The 16,734-nt window shown below is 34.6% G+C and overlaps 1 protein-coding gene across 4 annotated transcripts in view; it reads left to right on the top strand.

The window, feature by feature from the left end:
• LOC144252079 (transport and Golgi organization protein 1 homolog) overlaps positions 1-9,647 on the top strand; it is an 89,068-nt gene extending 79,421 nt beyond the window's left edge. For 3 of the 4 annotated variants that reach the window (XM_077794638.1, XM_077794639.1, XM_077794640.1), the window contains 10 exons: positions 2,631-2,732; positions 3,588-3,648; positions 3,764-3,799; positions 3,876-3,943; positions 4,063-4,163; positions 4,345-4,482; positions 5,455-5,531; positions 5,657-5,728; positions 7,133-7,283; positions 8,290-9,647. In XM_077794638.1, coding sequence (XP_077650764.1) covers positions 2,631-2,732; positions 3,588-3,648; positions 3,764-3,799; positions 3,876-3,943; positions 4,063-4,163; positions 4,345-4,482; positions 5,455-5,531; positions 5,657-5,728; positions 7,133-7,283; positions 8,290-8,609 — 1,126 coding nt within the window. In that variant the 3' untranslated portion in view covers positions 8,610-9,647. The remainder of the gene's footprint in view (positions 1-2,630; positions 2,733-3,587; positions 3,649-3,763; positions 3,800-3,875; positions 3,944-4,062; positions 4,164-4,344; positions 4,483-5,454; positions 5,532-5,656; positions 5,729-7,132; positions 7,284-8,289) is intronic. The other variant, XM_077794641.1, reaches the window with a different exon arrangement.
• The last annotated feature ends 7,087 nt before the right edge of the window (positions 9,648-16,734 follow it).

Here is a 16,734-nt window from a genome sequence, read left to right as displayed (position 1 = left end):
TTTCTCTTGCAGTTATGTTGCTTGGGACCATTAAACATTTCTTGAATTTTCGAGTCTTTTTCTAAATGTTGATTTTACCTCATTCTCTCTTCTGATTATAATAATGCATATTAGAATTTGATTTCCCATGCCTCCTACATTCTGGATTTACTTCTTCTGGATATTTTCTTCTGACCTATCTTAAAAGTGCTAGGATTTATTTTACTTCCCAAATCTGCTGCTAAAATCATTCATTGAGTTTAGGATTTTAAAAAGTTCAGGGTTTAAAATATTATTTTAGTTGTAGAGGGACATAATATTTTATTTTATTTTTTATAGGATTTTTTAAGAGAGAAAGAGAGAATTTTAATATTTATTTTTTAGTTTTTGGTGGACACAACATCTTTGTTTGTATGTGGTACTGAGGATTGAACCCGGGCTGCACGCATGCCAGGCGAGCGCACTACCGCTTGAGCCACATCCCCAGCCCAATACAATATTTTATTTATTTTATGTGGTATTGAGGACTGATCCCAGTGCCCCACACATGTGGGGCACGTGCTTCACCACTGAGCCACAACCCCAGTCCTATTTCAGTACTACAGCTCAAACCCAGGACATTGAGCCATGTGCTCTACTATTGAGCTACCTCCCCAGACTCCTTGCTCTTTCTCATAAGGGACTAGTGTCTTACTGCTTTCCAAGCTATCTTTAATCTCATCATTCTGCCTCTGCCTCCTGAGTATCTTCGACTGTAGGTAGGTCACCACACCCAACCTTTTCTTGGTTTTATAGTTTCTAATCCTTTGACAAAATTCATAATCTTTTTTTTTCCTCTTTTGTGGTGGTGGGTTTGAACTCAGAGTCTTGTGCATGCAAGGCAGCACTCTACCAACTAAGCTATATTCCCAGCCCTGAAATTCATAATCTTGACTTTACTTTTTTGACTGTATAAAGCACAGTGATTTTAAAACATGTGCAGATAACCCCATTAGGTGGTTTCCTTTTCTGTGGTATTTTTTCTCACAGAATTTTGTCTTATGGAGTGTCTGGTCAGTTTTGATTGGCTAACATTGTTGTGATAATTATAGATGAAATTTGAGGACTAAGATGAAGTTATCTTCTTATATAAAAGTGTTGAGGTTACTTGAGTAAGATTGTCACTTTAAACTTAGTCAGCAATTAAGATAATTCAAAAATGACTTGTCTTTTCAATGTTTCAGTATTATTCCTTTTGGATTTTTTGCCTGTTCATCACTTAAGTGTGCAGTATTTTCTAATCTAAACTCAAAGGCTAGGGCTTTTATTAAGGGTCCCTTTATTTGTAGCCCCAAACACTTCTTTTTTTCCTCTAAGCCCAAGAATTGGATGAAGGCTTAGTTCAGACTCATTATATCTTTGTGTTATCTTCAATATGTGGGTAAACCTAGGAGAAAAGTACCTTAAAGTGCCAACCTTACTTGTAATTCTGAGATTCCTTTTTCTAATGGATCTTGGCCACATCCATATATCTCCACTGCCTTTTTAGCTTGGATCCCTTCAAACACAATTTTATATTCTTATAAAGATATTTTGATTTTTCTTAGTGCTCCTCAGACTAACTCTTTGATAATTGGAAACAAAATTCTCTCTGTCCTTCAAGATTTAGTTTTCTCCATATTCCTTCTTAAGCCAGTGGGGAAAATTATTATATTCCTTTAGGCATCATTTATACCTGAAACAGTGAACTCTTTTATTCTTTAGCATCTTACAAGGTAACTAGTATATTATAGCCACTCATAAAATACTTGCTGAAGAATTAAATGAGAAGCTATATAAGAATATATAATCCCCTTTTTCTATTTGGTATCAATAATCCTTTTTTACTATAGTTCTTCTGATTTATGGAAAATTAAGTTTCAAGTTAATTATCTTTTGAATTGGAACTATGGCTAAAGAGGGTAGTACAAGGATAGCAGAAAATAGTATTTTTTAAATCATTAAATGTGTCTACCTTTGTCTCAGTAGATGAACATCTTGAGTTTCATGATCAGAGTTAAAACTTGTCAGTAGATAATACTCTGATTGTGGGTCAGTTTGGCTTCTTTTTCTGGTTGACAGACATTATCAAAACTCAGATTGGTCTTTTTGCTTAATTACAATTCTTTTGAAATAGATATCTAAAGTGTGAAAAATGTTCTGTGGTAAATTGCATAGCTAAAAGACATATTCTAGAAGATTTTTTCTTTGACTGACTATATCTTTATTATGGTACCAGTCTTGGATTGAGAAGAGTTCCCCCATGACAAAGATATACTTAGTGTCCTACCCATGGCAGAAACGAGAAAAGAATTATCCCCTGCTTTATCCTAATATGTTTAATTATGTTAGGTTGATCAGTCCTGATCTTCCACATTGAAGTAAAGTGAGTTTTTATTATCTTACACACAGGAGACTTGCCCTTGGGGCACATATTGTTTTCACATTTATTTTATTTACTGGTAAGTAGAGAATTAAGAGGAGAAGTTAGAAAATGTAAGTGATTTGCCAGAGTTTGATTTACGAAATTGCAGGTTTGAATTTCTATTTTATGTGCCTAAGCATTTTATAGAATTGTGGGAAGTGATATTCACAAAGAGAAACTTTGGATTTGATAACTGGCTTTATTTTAGGAAACTAAGCCAAGAAGAATATGAGAGACTAGAAAAAGAGCAGCGGCTGTCAGATGCAGATGAAAAGGTGGTTTCCTCTGTACAGGAAGTTAAAAATTACAAGTGAGTTCAGTTTCTAAAGGAGGGTGTCAATGTCTAATGAACTAGTGTTAGCTTTCTTTTTAATCTTTTTTTACATTATGTAGATAGAAGAAAATAGCATGTAAGTATAAATAACGAGAGGATATGAATAAATTCAATTCACACAGGAGAAAAAATAAATTTCAACTTAACAAATGAAAAATGTTAACAAAAATTTACTTATACCTAATGGGCAAGACCATAGGGAACTTGGTCAATGCAACAAGTTCTGGGGGATTTGTATGTTGTAGTAATTCTTTAAGAAATCAGTTTGCTGTGTGATTTATCAAGACTCACAAAAATGTGGCATTTGCTAGACCTTGGAAATCTTCTATGGATATAATTTGAAAAAAAGAAAAAAAGTTTTAAGGAGGAAGATATTTCTAGCAGAATTACTTGAGAACACACTGATGAACAGTTAAGGAAATTATAATTTATCATTCAGAATCTCTAGCAATTAAATGATAAAGAAGTTATTAGTATTAGGTTTTTATCTATTTATTTATTTATTTATTTATTTTTGGTGCTTTACTACTAAGCTACATCCTTAGACATTTTTTTTTTACTTTGAGACAGGGTCTCAGTTGCATAGGTTCCAACTTAATTGCTGAGACTGACCTCGAACTTATGATCCTCCTGCCTCAGCTTCCCAATCATTGGGATTACTGGCATGTGGCATTGCACCTGGCCTGTAGTATTAGTTTTGATCACACTGGATTCATATAACTATAGAAATGTTTTTCTTATGTATGATAAAGTCTTTAAAAGTACAGTTGATGGAATAAAGGGAAAATGGTCAGAATGTTTCAAATGTTATTCAATTGTTGTAATTCTTAGGCGGAGAATTGAAGAGATGGAAGAAGAATTACAGAAAACGGAGCGCTCATTTAAAAACCAGGTAGTAATTAATATTGTCCTGTAGTTGCAGAATTCTTTGATATCTAATACAGACAATTATAGGCTATTATAATGAGTCCCTAAAAACATATTTTTTAATGTGTTGTCTTTTTCAGATTGCTATGCATGAGAAGAAAGCTCATGATAATTGGGTAAGATTTTTTCCCCCTTTTCTTTATTTTGTGCATAGCCTACCGCAACTGAATTTGAATATTTTCTCTTTAAAAGCTCAAAGCTCGTTCTGCAGAAAGAGCTGTAGCTGAAGAGAAAAGGGAAGCTGCTAATTTGAGACAGAAGTATGTGATTTTGATATCTTACTATATGTTTTATAGTGTTTTAAGGTTATGCTAGACATTATCTATGAAGGAATAGATTGCTGTTTCATAATTCAGCCCATTCTTTCTCAATATTCAAGACTATTGGAAATGACCCAAAAGATGGCAGTGCGGCAAGATGAACCCGTGATTGTAAAACCTATGCCGGGAAGACCAAATTTACAAAATCCTCCTCGGAGAGGTAGGGGGCACTTTGTAAAAGGAGCTATTTTATTTCTTGGTGCAGAATGTATGTAAATTACTTTTTACTTCTGTGTGTAATGGTTATGAAATAATCTGAATGATTTGCTAAAGCGGGAGGCGAGGGTTGGTGTCAGTGAGAAAGCTGCCTTAAAGTAGTAACATGGCATTGTTGTCTTTAGGTCCACTGAGCCATAATGGCTCTTTTGGTCCATCCCCTGTGAGTGGTGGAGAATGTTCCCCTCCAGTGACAGCAGAGCCAGCTGAGAGACCTCCTTCTGCTACTCTTAATCAAAAAGATATGCCTAGAAACGGATTTGGTGAGCATTCACATGTTGCTTTATAGTAAACTACTTCAAGGTTTTGGGTTTTTTTTTCCCTTTTGAATATTCTAATGAAAACATAGAATTTGGGCCTGTACAATATATAGAAGATAATTTCTTACTTTATCTTAGTGAATGTTTTCTGTAAAATCTGTTCTAGAAAACATTTTTTTTTTCCTGGAGGTCCCTGTATTGTTTTTTTCTTTTAAATTTTACACTGTGAAGTGTAAACCTTTATCTTTAAATTAAATCTCTATGGTGTTCCTTTCCCAAATATTATAAAAGTAGCCTTAAACTTTATGTAGCATACATATTTCCAACATGAAATACTGAGTCTTATTTCCAATTCTAAATAGGACTGTAGTCTTGGTAAGATTGGAAGTCAGGTTATACAGACTAAAGAAAAGCCAGCCTACACATACTTCATGTCTATAGCTTAAAGTTTAGGACCAGTACTTATTAATCTGCTGTTCTATCAACCCAAGGCAGTTCTTTATTTTACTTAAGTCTCTTCATAAATTGTGATTTACATATTGGGCAACCCATTTTTTAAAAAAAAAAATATTTTTAATTGTAGATGGACATGATATCTTTCTTTATTTTTTAAATGTGTGCTGAGAATCAAACCCAGTGCCTCACACACATGCTAGGCAAACACTCTACAACTGAGCTATGACCCCAACCCCTGGGCAACCCATTTTTCATGTTGCTTTCTAGTTATTGTTGAATCCTGACCTGTCCACCAGTGATTTATTTCTTCTGAAAAATACATACAAGGGCTCTGGTCTTTCTTTCCCAAGGGTCAATGGATGGAGCTTTACCTCGTACTGGTCTTCTGAGGCATCTGGGAAACCCGTTGCCTCTGGTAAAGGGACCAAGTAACTTCAAAGAATCTGTAATTGTGGATGGATGATTTTTATTCTTTTCATGTTAGGATTAAGTCTGAATCCATTCTTTGATCTCTAACAGACCCAGGATGTGGTCCAGCTCACATGAACAGCAGCTCCAGAAGTTCTTCTCCAGCTAAGGTGACGAATGAGGGCGAGGTAAGTTCTGTAGTTACTGTGAATCATGTGGTCATGCAGGAACATGTAGCTTTCCTACAGTACTTGCTCTTTGCTTTATCCTTCTTTGTGTTCTATTTGTACTATCCCATTTGTTTCTTAAAAAGCAAACTGTTCCCCAAGAACCTGAGACCCCCTCAGTCTCCACAATTACTTCTTTGACTGAGCATCCAGTAGGAGTAAGTACTTAGAGGTTGAGACCTGAATTGGGTTTTATTCTGTGCATTTCTGGGAAGGATATTCAGAGCATGACACTATCTTGTTTGCTTTAAACTGCATGCAATATTGAGCTTACTTTTCTCATTAACTTGGGAATGTTGCTTAAGTGTGTACAACTATAATGAACTATAGAATGTGAAAAGTTATCACTCTAACTTTATATGGTATTTTGTGTTGAATGTTCTAAGGCAAAGTAAATTCATTATAAATTACATAATTCATCATTTTTATTTTTGTTTGGAAGAATGTTATTTAAGAATTCCTTCATTTGTGCAAACCCTATTTTGAGTGATTTGAATTAGATTGGTATCAGATTTTCTGAAAGTGAAATACTGTTTCAGTGAAACAATGATCATCTGAAATGACCTCTTGAGCCAGTCCCAAGAAATGGTCTCATTTGTTCACATAAGTGTATTCTCTTGTAACTGTGTTGCTATTATATCCGGTAGGTCTTCTGCAGCTCTATAATAAAATAAATTTTTAATTGTTTAGTTTCAAACCCACTACTCATAGGAAATGATAAATCAATATCTCAAATGGTGTACAGTAAAGGAAAGTAAATATTAAAGCCTTGTCTTCCTAATTTGTGTATATAGCACTGTGATGGAAAATACTTCTCAAGTTACAGTGTATATATATTCCAGGAATATACATCTCTAGAGAAATCTAAGGGCACCTTAGATAAGACCCCAAATCCCTTTGTAGTAGAAGATTTAAAAGAGAGCAAAGACCCATTGTTAGAGAGGAGTAGAGGTGGGAAAAGCATGGCTAGGAGGCAAACCTGGGATTGAGTTCCTTTAATATGCAGTGTGGCCTTCAACAAATTATGATATTCCATTTGCTTTTGTTCCCTCTTATTTAAAATAAGACAGTCTACTTAAAGATCTCAGAGGTTGAATAATATATGAAAGACTTACTGAAGATACTCTGAATAGTAGCTATTATTACATGGGTAGAGAATGGATTTTTCATTTTATTCTGTTCATTCTTAATATGGAAGTAATGAGCTATTGTGATGAAAGGGAAGTGATGGGGAGGGGGGACTCCCTTTGAAATAGATTGTAGTGAATACAGCATGACATACTGGTCAGAAATCACCTCTGTTAATAACCTCTGCCAGTCCTCTTGCCTTTCCCTTTCCTGTGCAGATATAATCAGTAACAAACTGCTCCCTCTTGTGGCATCCTTCCAACTTCTGTAAGCTGTCGGTGGGAATACACAGGAGGGGTGGGTAGTTTTGTTGCACTGATGGTGTTCTCTGGACAGGTGCCTGTTTTGGGTTTTAGCTTTTATCGGTGTTGGTACTTTGTCTTAATACATAGGAATTTTAAAACTTTTAACTGCTTTCAAATCTTAAATTGCAGGTTCATATGGCTATGAAAGGGCCCCCTCCTTTCTCAGGGGTACCCTTCATGGGACCCCCGATGGGACGGCCTCCACCACCTCCCATTTGGTATGGACCGCCACGTCAGCTTGGTGGGCCTTTTGGGCCTCGGCCAATTCCTCCACCGTTTGGTATGATGATCTGAACAGTAGTGATTGACTTATAAATCACATTCATCTTTCATTTCTATTGCTTGCTAAAACAGTTGGTTGCTATCTCAGGTCTTAACAATGAAAGGATAAAGCTGAGTACATTTTAACTTTTCCTCCAGTTTTCTGGGACATATGGGACACTACATAATCTTATACTGAGATAGGCAATAGCTATCTCTCATAGACAAGGATAAGGGGCTATATACAGAAAAGCCAGAAATATTACTTCTGCAGATGTTTGTTGAAAATCTGTTGATATGCACTGCAATAGATGGAAAGGTGGATGAGACACATGCCATAACTTAAAATTTTGTCACAGATATGAAAATCCTATAACATAAAGTTTGTAATCACCCATAATGGAAGCATAAGCAGTAGGTTATAGAATATAGAAAAGTCAAACCCTCCTTACCTTGAGAAAAGTCAGAGGGAAGTGTTAAAGAGGAGGATTTAACAGTGACCTAATAAATATTGCTGATTTAATTAGGTGGCTTTGGAAGGCCTTTTTCAGGAGGGCATGCACCTTGATTCTGATGGCATGTGTAAAGTCCATGCTGAAATACTTCATGAATTTTTAATGGATACAGTAATTATAGTGGAATTTCCTTTTATCAATATTTCTTTGATGTAGTAAAGTTCTTATTTCATGATCTATCATCTTGTCATGGTAATATAGTACTTCCAAATATAAATGGAGCTCTTGTGAGATAGAAATAATTCTGCAATTATATAGTAGGGAAAGAAAAAAGACAAGCCTGGAGCTAGGTAGAGCCATGTTTAAATCCTTAATATGTTGCTTCATGGCTGGTTGGTCAAAGGCTATAACTAAACTTGTTCCATCTCAGTTTGCCTCATCTGGCAAGTCAGGATGTTCACCAGTTGATGTTCTAGGCTTGGGAGAAATTAAAGACTATATTAACATACTTGAAATCACCCTAGTTCAGAAATTTCTGGGTATTTACATAACTTCCTTTTTATTTTCCAGGTCCTGGTATGCGTCCACCAATAGGCTTCAGAGAATATGCACCAGGTGTTCCACCTGGAAAATGGGATTTGCCTTTTGACCCTCGTGATTTTTTTCCAGGACCCGCACCAGCACCATTTAGACCTTTAGGCTCATTTGGCCCAAGAGAGTACTTCATTCCTGGTGCCCCATTACCACCTCCAACTCATGGTCCCCAAGACTATGGGCCACCACCTGCTGCAAAAGACTTAATGCCTTCAGGCTTTAAAGATGAACCTCCACCTACACCTAATTCTCAGATTAGTGAGGGCTGTTCACAGGCCTTAAAACAGGGCCCATAAAATTAACCTTTGACACTTAGTCAGAAAATGGACTATAAACTATTCATCAAGTTAAAGGATTATTGGCTTCAAAATATAAAAGTTTATTTTAAATGGTTTATGTTTTTAGAATGAAGCTGCCTTGGTGCAGTATACATTTTGAGCCAAAATATTTTCCCCCTAAATATCCCCCACTTAAGCTAGAGTATCCTTCCAATTTTAAAATGTGCAATAAGGAATACATTTGTTTTAGTTAATGTAGCATATACAATTGCTAAATGATTTAGAATGTCATAATTATGGACATTTCCTGTGGAAATGCTTTAAGAACATGTATTTCCATTATCCTATTTTTAGTGTATTCCAGTTGATAACAGAGAAATGGTGTTTTATAAGCTTGATTTTCTTTTCTCTTTCAATATCTGGTCGCAGAGACTGTTACACTAAAAATTTTTACTCAAAGATCATAAACTTCATTTTCCTTCTTGCTGAAGTTCTTTGTTGTAATAGTTCATAAAAAATGTTTATTAATATTTCCCAAGTGTCTGTTGATTCATTGGATCGTCATGAGACTTTGTGCCATTGGGGAAGCATGTCAACTCACTCTCAGAACTGAAGATGGTGACTTGTCAGCATATTCCCTGTTGCTCACTGTTAAGGAGGCTGGACCTTGGTCAACTGTGGACTTCTACAAAGGATTTCTTTTACTTGTGAGAAGTCTTGTGGCTCTATTTTTGTAGCACATTCATGTACTTTTTTCTAACCACTGTCCATGTGAGAATGGTTTTCTGAGAATGAGTTTACATTGGTAGCAAGAGTTGTTTGACCTGGAGTTCTACTGCTTTTGCCATTATTGCATTATAACAGTAAAATATAAGGTGGTATGTTGTGTCTATAAAAAATTAGGAAATTTCTTTTTAAAAATGTACACAACACACTCTTCTCTTTCCCATACCTTGCCACTGATTTTCAAGGAATATGATAAAAAAAATTAGAAAAGTATAATCCTCTAAGAATGAATGAAACTCTAAGGCTTATAATGTCTTTAATCAGCAACTATGGGCTGAATTAAATTCTTTTTTTTGATAGATACTCAAATATATTTTATTTAAAAATCAATTAAAGCAAGTCCTGAATCTGTAACTACTGTCTTTAAAACAAAGTTTCTAAGAACTAGCTCTCCAGAACTGTAATTTTAATTACGGCAATTTTAACAGTACATTTTAAAGAGGTTTAAGATTTAAATAAAATTATAAAAGCCTGGTACTTTTGCTTACTGCTAGACCAGATTCTTCCATTCTTTTAAATTCTAGAAAGTAATAGGATTGTTGAAACCTAGAACATAACATACCATTGTTCTTTTTATGTCCCCTAAGTATTCTCAAAATAGGGGCAAAAGCTTCAGTGTGAAACAAAATCTCTAAACTACTGAAGATAACTCAGAATCAAAAAGAATTTGAGTCCTTTAGGAAGAATTCAATCTACATAACCTCCATTTAATATTAGAAGCAGCAGCTGTGTGTAAGAGGAAAACCATATAATAGCTTATGCCATTTTTAACCATGTAAAATAAAATTTAAGTCACAAACACATTTTGAATGTATCTTTCAACCTCTACAGGACACAAGGCAATGCTGAAGTTACTATAACTCCTAATTTTAAAATAGCATTTAAATAAAGGTGATGATGTCAGCTAGGAAGATAGATTTTCAAGGAAAGGCAGATTTATTATTTTATTCAAAGCAACAGTAGTTTTCCCTCTAAAGCCTTTTTTTGTATTTATTCTATTAGTAAGTTATAATGCGTTCTATGTAGTTTATCTGAGCAGTTCTGAACCCACCCATAGTTGCCTCTCCTTACATCCATCTGATTGTACCACTTCTGTAGCAAAGCCCAAGGTAGCTGCCCACATACAGGTTGTGTAGAGAATACTGTCCCTTGATTCAATTATACTTTTGTATCAAAAGTTTTAGAAGTCCTCTCCAGCAAATTGTGTTTGAATTTAGTTACTAAAATCATTTCATTTGTGAAGCAGTAGTGTTTCAACCTGAAAGTATTACTGCTATAGTTGTAATTATTGTCCAGTGACTCATCCCCTCCCACACTAGAAAGTAAATTTAAACAACTAATTTGTGAGATACAGATTGCTTTGTGTTAATTGCTTCAAGATAAAATCACCTTTTTTGGGGGGGGAGGTTTGGTCATTCATATCTTAATTAAAGCTAAGCTGATGACAATGTTCAATTTAAGTTTGTTTAATGCTGATGAAACAGACATTCATACAAAGCATCCTTTTTTTTCCATATAACCCCATTCTTTGGTGGCAGCTGGGGTTGTGGCTCAGTGGTAGAGTACTTGCCTAGCACAGGCAAGGCCCTGGGTTTAATCCTCAGGGCCACATAAATAAATAGAGGTTAAAAAAGCATTCTTATGTGAAGGATGCTAAATGTTTCTTCATATAAATTATCACTTTGAGGGGCTGGGGTTGCATGTGAGGCACTGGGTTTGATCCTCAGCACCACATATAAATATAAAGGTACTGTGTCCATCTACAACCAAAAAAAAAGGTTTTATTTAAATTATCACTTTGATATACATGTTTTATAGTATGAGAAAACAGAAAGAACAATGTATCAGTTTTGCTACATTTTAATAGTAGATTTTAAGGGAGCAACATCAAACATCAGTAACATCAAACAAAAAGGTACTGAGTATTCCACAGGGTACAGAGTGCTGCCAAGCACCTTGGAAAGTTTACATGACATGGAGAAGATGAGGCCCTTCTCTTGAGAAGTTTACAGTCTGGAAATTTTGACTACTCAGAGTTTCAGTTGAGTGAACATTTTATTAAGGCAAATTCTTCGTTTCCTAGAACTACTGTAGACTGAACTATTTTTGTACTTGTGAAATTAACCCAATCCAGATGAAAGAAAAGACTAAATTTGGTTGATAATTCTTTCAGGCTCATATAGTTTTGTTAACATTCATCTAGTAAACAAAACTGACCTAACAGACAACTGAAAAATTAAAGACTAGATCTCTTGAAGTGCAAGGGCTAAAATAACTGTTATTCGTTTTAAAAAGCAAACGGATGGTATCATTAGGTTTTACACTAGTTTAAAAATAGGCCAAGTATTGCATTCCCTTCATGCATTGTTCATTTAAAATAGTGAATATTAAAATACGTGGGTTCTACATGTAACCCACAAAAAAGCTCCTCACAAATCTTTATGTTCTGTGTATCAAATATCCACCTTGTGTACTATGAAAGTTTTATTTATGTCTCATCAAGTTAAAAGTAATGTAAATAGTGAAATTATAATAGGTTAATGACCTGCATATTTTCATATGAATGTCAATATATCTAAATAGGAAATAAATGGCAGTCATATCTACCTATATTAAAAAAATAGAATATCTTTCCAGATTTTGCATACTCATCACTTTATAAAGACAAGGTATGCAGGTTTTAAGGTTTCACAATCAGTTGTCAGAAAAACAGCAGTTGTTCCTGCAGTATCTCATTAGCATCTCACTCAATTATTTTTAGATGACATGATTTAGAAGACGTAAACCACCCAAAAATTTGTAATTATTCTGAGAGAGATGGTTTTAATGTTAACCCTAGAATCATTAATGTTAACCCTAGAAACAATAGCAATGTGATGTAGAACAACTAATCAACATGACTAAAAATGTGCTCACTTTCAGAAAAACAATCTGGTCATCTGGAAAAAAATCACAGCTACAATCTGGGGAACACTCCCATATAAGATATTGATCTGATTAAGGCACACTATTTCTAAGTAGAACTATCAGATGAGGGTGAATTTAGGCCAGCTCTAAGGAACAGCCTATAAGACAGATCATAACTGATCCAATCTCCTTTCAAAGCAATCTGGTACTATCCTACCCACTTCAAAAGTTTGAAGTTAATTCAAATCAAAATATTATCAAAATGACCATACTACCAAAAGCACTATATAGATTTAATGCAATTCCAATCAGAATCTCAATGGCATTCCTCATAGAAATAGAAAAAGCAATCATGAAATTCATCTGGAAAAATAAGAGACCAAGAATAGCTAAAGAAATCCTTAGCAGGAAGAGTGAAGTAGGTGGTATCGCTATATGAGACCTTAAACTATACTACAGAGCAACAGTAACAAAAACAGCATGGTATTGGCACTAAAACAGACTGGTAGACCAATGGTACAAAATAGAGGACACAGAGACTAACCCACAAAATTACAATTATCTTATTTTAGACAAAGGTGCCAAAAACATGCACTGGAGTAAAGATAGCATTTTCAACAAATGGTGCTGGGAAAACTGGAAATCTATATGCAACAAAATGAAATTAAACTCATAACTCTCACCATGCACAAAACTTAACTCAAAATGGATCAAGGACCTAGGAATTAAGCCAGAGACTCTGCATCTAACAGAAGAAAAAAGTAGGCCCTAATCTTCATCATGTGTGTTAGGCCCCAACTTACTTAATAAGACTCCTATGGCACAAGAATTAAAACCAGGAAGCAATTAATGGGATGGATTCAAACTAAAAAGTTTTTTCTCAGCAAAAGAAACAATCCGTGAGGTGAACAGGGAGCCTACATCCTGGGAGAAAATCTTTACCCCTCACACATCAGATAGAGCACTACTCTCTAGGGTTTATAAAGAACTCAAAAAGCTAAGCCCTGACAAAAAACAAGTAACCCAATCAAAAAATGGGTCAAGGACTTGAACAAACACTTCTCAGAAGAGGATATACAATCAATCAACAAATATATGAAAAAATTTTCAACATCTCTAGCAATCAGAGAAATGTAAATCAAAACTAAGATACAACTATAGTCAGAATGGCAGCTATTATGAAGACAAACAACAATAAGTGTTGGCAAGGATGTGGGGGAAAAGGCACACTCATACATTGCTGGTGGGACTGCAAATTGGTGCAGCCAATCTGGAAAGCAGTATGGAGATTCTTTGGTAATCTGGGAATGGAACCACCATTTGACTGAGCTATTCCTCTCCTTGGACTATACCCAAAGGACTTAAAAACAACATACTACAGGGACACAGCCACATCAATGTTTATAGCAGCACAATTCACAATAGCTAAACTGGAGCCAACCTACATGCCCTTCAGTGGATGAATGGATTTTTAAAAATGTGATATATTACACTCAATGAACTTTTTTAAAAGAGAATAAAATCATGGCATTTACAGGTAAATGGATGGAGTTGGAGAAGATAATGCTAAGTGAAGTTAGCCAATCCCCAAAAAACAAATGCCAAATGTTTTCTCTGATATAAGGAGGCTGACTCATAATAGGGTAGGGAGGAGGAACATGGGATGAATAGTTGGATTCTAGATAGGGAAGAGGGGAGTGAGGGAAAGGGAGGAGGCAGGGGATTAGCCTCCTAATGAATGTGGAATGAATGTGATTGATGGACATCATTATCCAAAGTACATGTCTGAAGACACAAATTGGGTGTCAACCTACTTTATATACAGAGATATGAAAAATTGTGGTATATATGTGTAATAAGAATTGTAATGCAAAAAAGCAAGTACATGTATAACGTGAATTGGCATGAACATACTTTATACAAAGATATAAAAAATTGTGCTCTATATGTGTAATAAAAATTGTAATAGACTCCATTGTCGTGTATTTAAAAAAAATAAAATCAGTAAAAGAAAAAGAAGGGAATGGGGAGTGGGTAGGGAAAAACTGTGGAATAAACCCAAACTAACTTTCCAATGCACATATGTGAATATACTATAATGAAACTCATCATTTTGAATATCTATAAGATACTAATTTTAAAAAATGTAAATAGATCAGTAAAGTGGATGAAAGGGAACAGTGGGAGGGAGGATGGGGAGGGTGAAGGGACTGAATTGGAGCAAATTATATTCCATGCATTTATAATTAGTCCAAATAAATCTAATGTCAAGAATACCTATTACGAACAAATGAAAAAAAAGAATAATGACTTCACTGTTTTTATAAAATGCATTCTCATAAACAATTCAATTGAGAGAAATGAAAAAAGTAAAAGAGAATGTACAATTTAACATCTCACCAACCATAACAATTATTAAGTCACTCTTCCATCTTTTTCCCTAATTTCAAGATTGTTCCAGTTTCCTTTTCCTTTTGATATTCTTTTATTTCTTTCAACAAAGGTTTATTTTCTACATAAAATTGTTATATTTCTTTTGTTGAATTTATAATAAGGTCCTTGATATTATTTAATACTACTATAAATATTATAATAGTTCATTTTTTAAGCAACTATTACTTGTTTGAGATAGAATTGATTTGTCTGTACAGATTTTATATCCAGGAACCACATCATCTTATTAATGAGTTATGAATAGTTTTTTTGCATATTCTCTATATATTCATAAATATGCAAATAAAGAACATCCCCCCTTTTATATTTCAGTTTTCTTGTCCTAGTGCAGTAGCTAGGGCTTCCAAAACAATGCTGATGAAAAGAAGTAATAGACACTCTTGTTTTGTTCAAATTCATCATTAAACAATTTTGGGCTGTAAATGTCATGTAGCCATGTTTTATCAAGTTAAGGATGTTTTTCTGTCCTTTGCCAAGAATTGTTTAAAATCAAGGCTGTATTTCAAACTTAACTGAAAACTTTTTCTGCATTGTTGACAACATTATGAAATCTTTCCCCTTAATCTGCTAATGTGAACTATCTTGATAAATTCTGCTAATAATATATTTTGAAAAATCACTCATTAGTTCATGGAGATTTTCTGAATTATTTTCTACAGTATCCTATGTATCATAGTTTATTCAGCCAATCTTCATATGGCAATTACGTTATTTCTAACTTTTTATCATTATAAAAAACACCTCAACAGAGAATCTGGTGTATATGCAAGTGTTTCCCCCTCTTTTTCCTGTATTTTACGGGTGCATCTTCAGAGTAAATTCTCAGGAATGGGATTGCTAAGGAAAAAAGTATGTACTTATATGTAAGAGAATGCTCAATTCCCCTCCAAAGGAACTGCACCATTTTTCTATTCCCACAAGTGATTAATAAGTACCTATTTCCCCTAAGACTCACCAACAGTAGCTTTAATTTATGTTTTTTATTAAAAATAAAGTTGAGTATCTTTTTATATGTTTAACGGGTATTTTTAAATGTGTGTGTGTGTGTATGTGTGTGTGTGTGTGTGTGTGTGTGTGTGTGCACGCGTGCGCACTAGCTCATGTTGTCTGTTCCTCTCATGTATTCTGCTTTGGTTATTACAATTAAAATTTTTCTTTATATATTAAGAATGTTGGGTTGGGATGTAGCTCAGTGGCAAAGTGTCTGCCTTGCATTTGCAAAATCCTGGATTCGACCTCCAGTTCCCAAAAAGACAAAAAAAGAACCCACCCCACCCCACCCCAAAAAAACCCCAAGAATGTTACCTCTTTTATGTCTTACCTCTTTACTACTTTTTTTGACAGTCAAAAGATGATTGCTTTACAACTTTCAAAGTCTTTTTGATGTTAACATTATTTTTTCCAAGTTGATATTAAACTTGTTGTTACTTTGGGGTAAGTCAATTTTATAACCTGTCATCATCTAGATCTTTCAGTTGAAATGGTAGGGCTGATGCTACATTCCTTACCAACAATCTTTTTGCCTGAGACTACACAGTAAGGTTTAATGTAATCATTATGCTTCAAATAAATTAATATGGAGGCAATAATTTCAAGTCTGAATTTCTTTTTTAATTCAAGGTAGAATGTCAAACCTTGTGCTTCATGATGAAGGAAGCTGACTGTAATTAAGATCATAGATTACATAGAAAGGTGCCTATTTAAGGTGTTTCAGAATGGTCTATGATGTGCTCTCTCTCTGCATGGTCAACTCCTATATACTCAGTGAGTCCTAAATCTGTCTAGATTTATTGAACTCCCTCAGCCCTTCTTTTTGCCAACCTATGACATTGGTTCACATCTCTAATCATAATCATGTGCTTTTGGCTCTGTCTTGCTGACTACACAATAAGCATTCTGAAAGGTGTGGGAACTGTTCCTTTTGTAGTATGCACAAGGATTAAACAGATCTTTGTTGAAGAAATATTTTATTGAATGAATGACTGAATTTCCAGTT

This window comes from Urocitellus parryii, unplaced genomic scaffold (genome assembly GCF_045843805.1).
Source record: "Urocitellus parryii isolate mUroPar1 unplaced genomic scaffold, mUroPar1.hap1 Scaffold_37, whole genome shotgun sequence".
Taxonomy (NCBI): domain Eukaryota; kingdom Metazoa; phylum Chordata; class Mammalia; order Rodentia; family Sciuridae; genus Urocitellus; species Urocitellus parryii.
The sequence above is the reverse complement of the archived record's forward strand: the minus strand, read 5'-3'. Positions and strand labels throughout refer to the sequence as shown.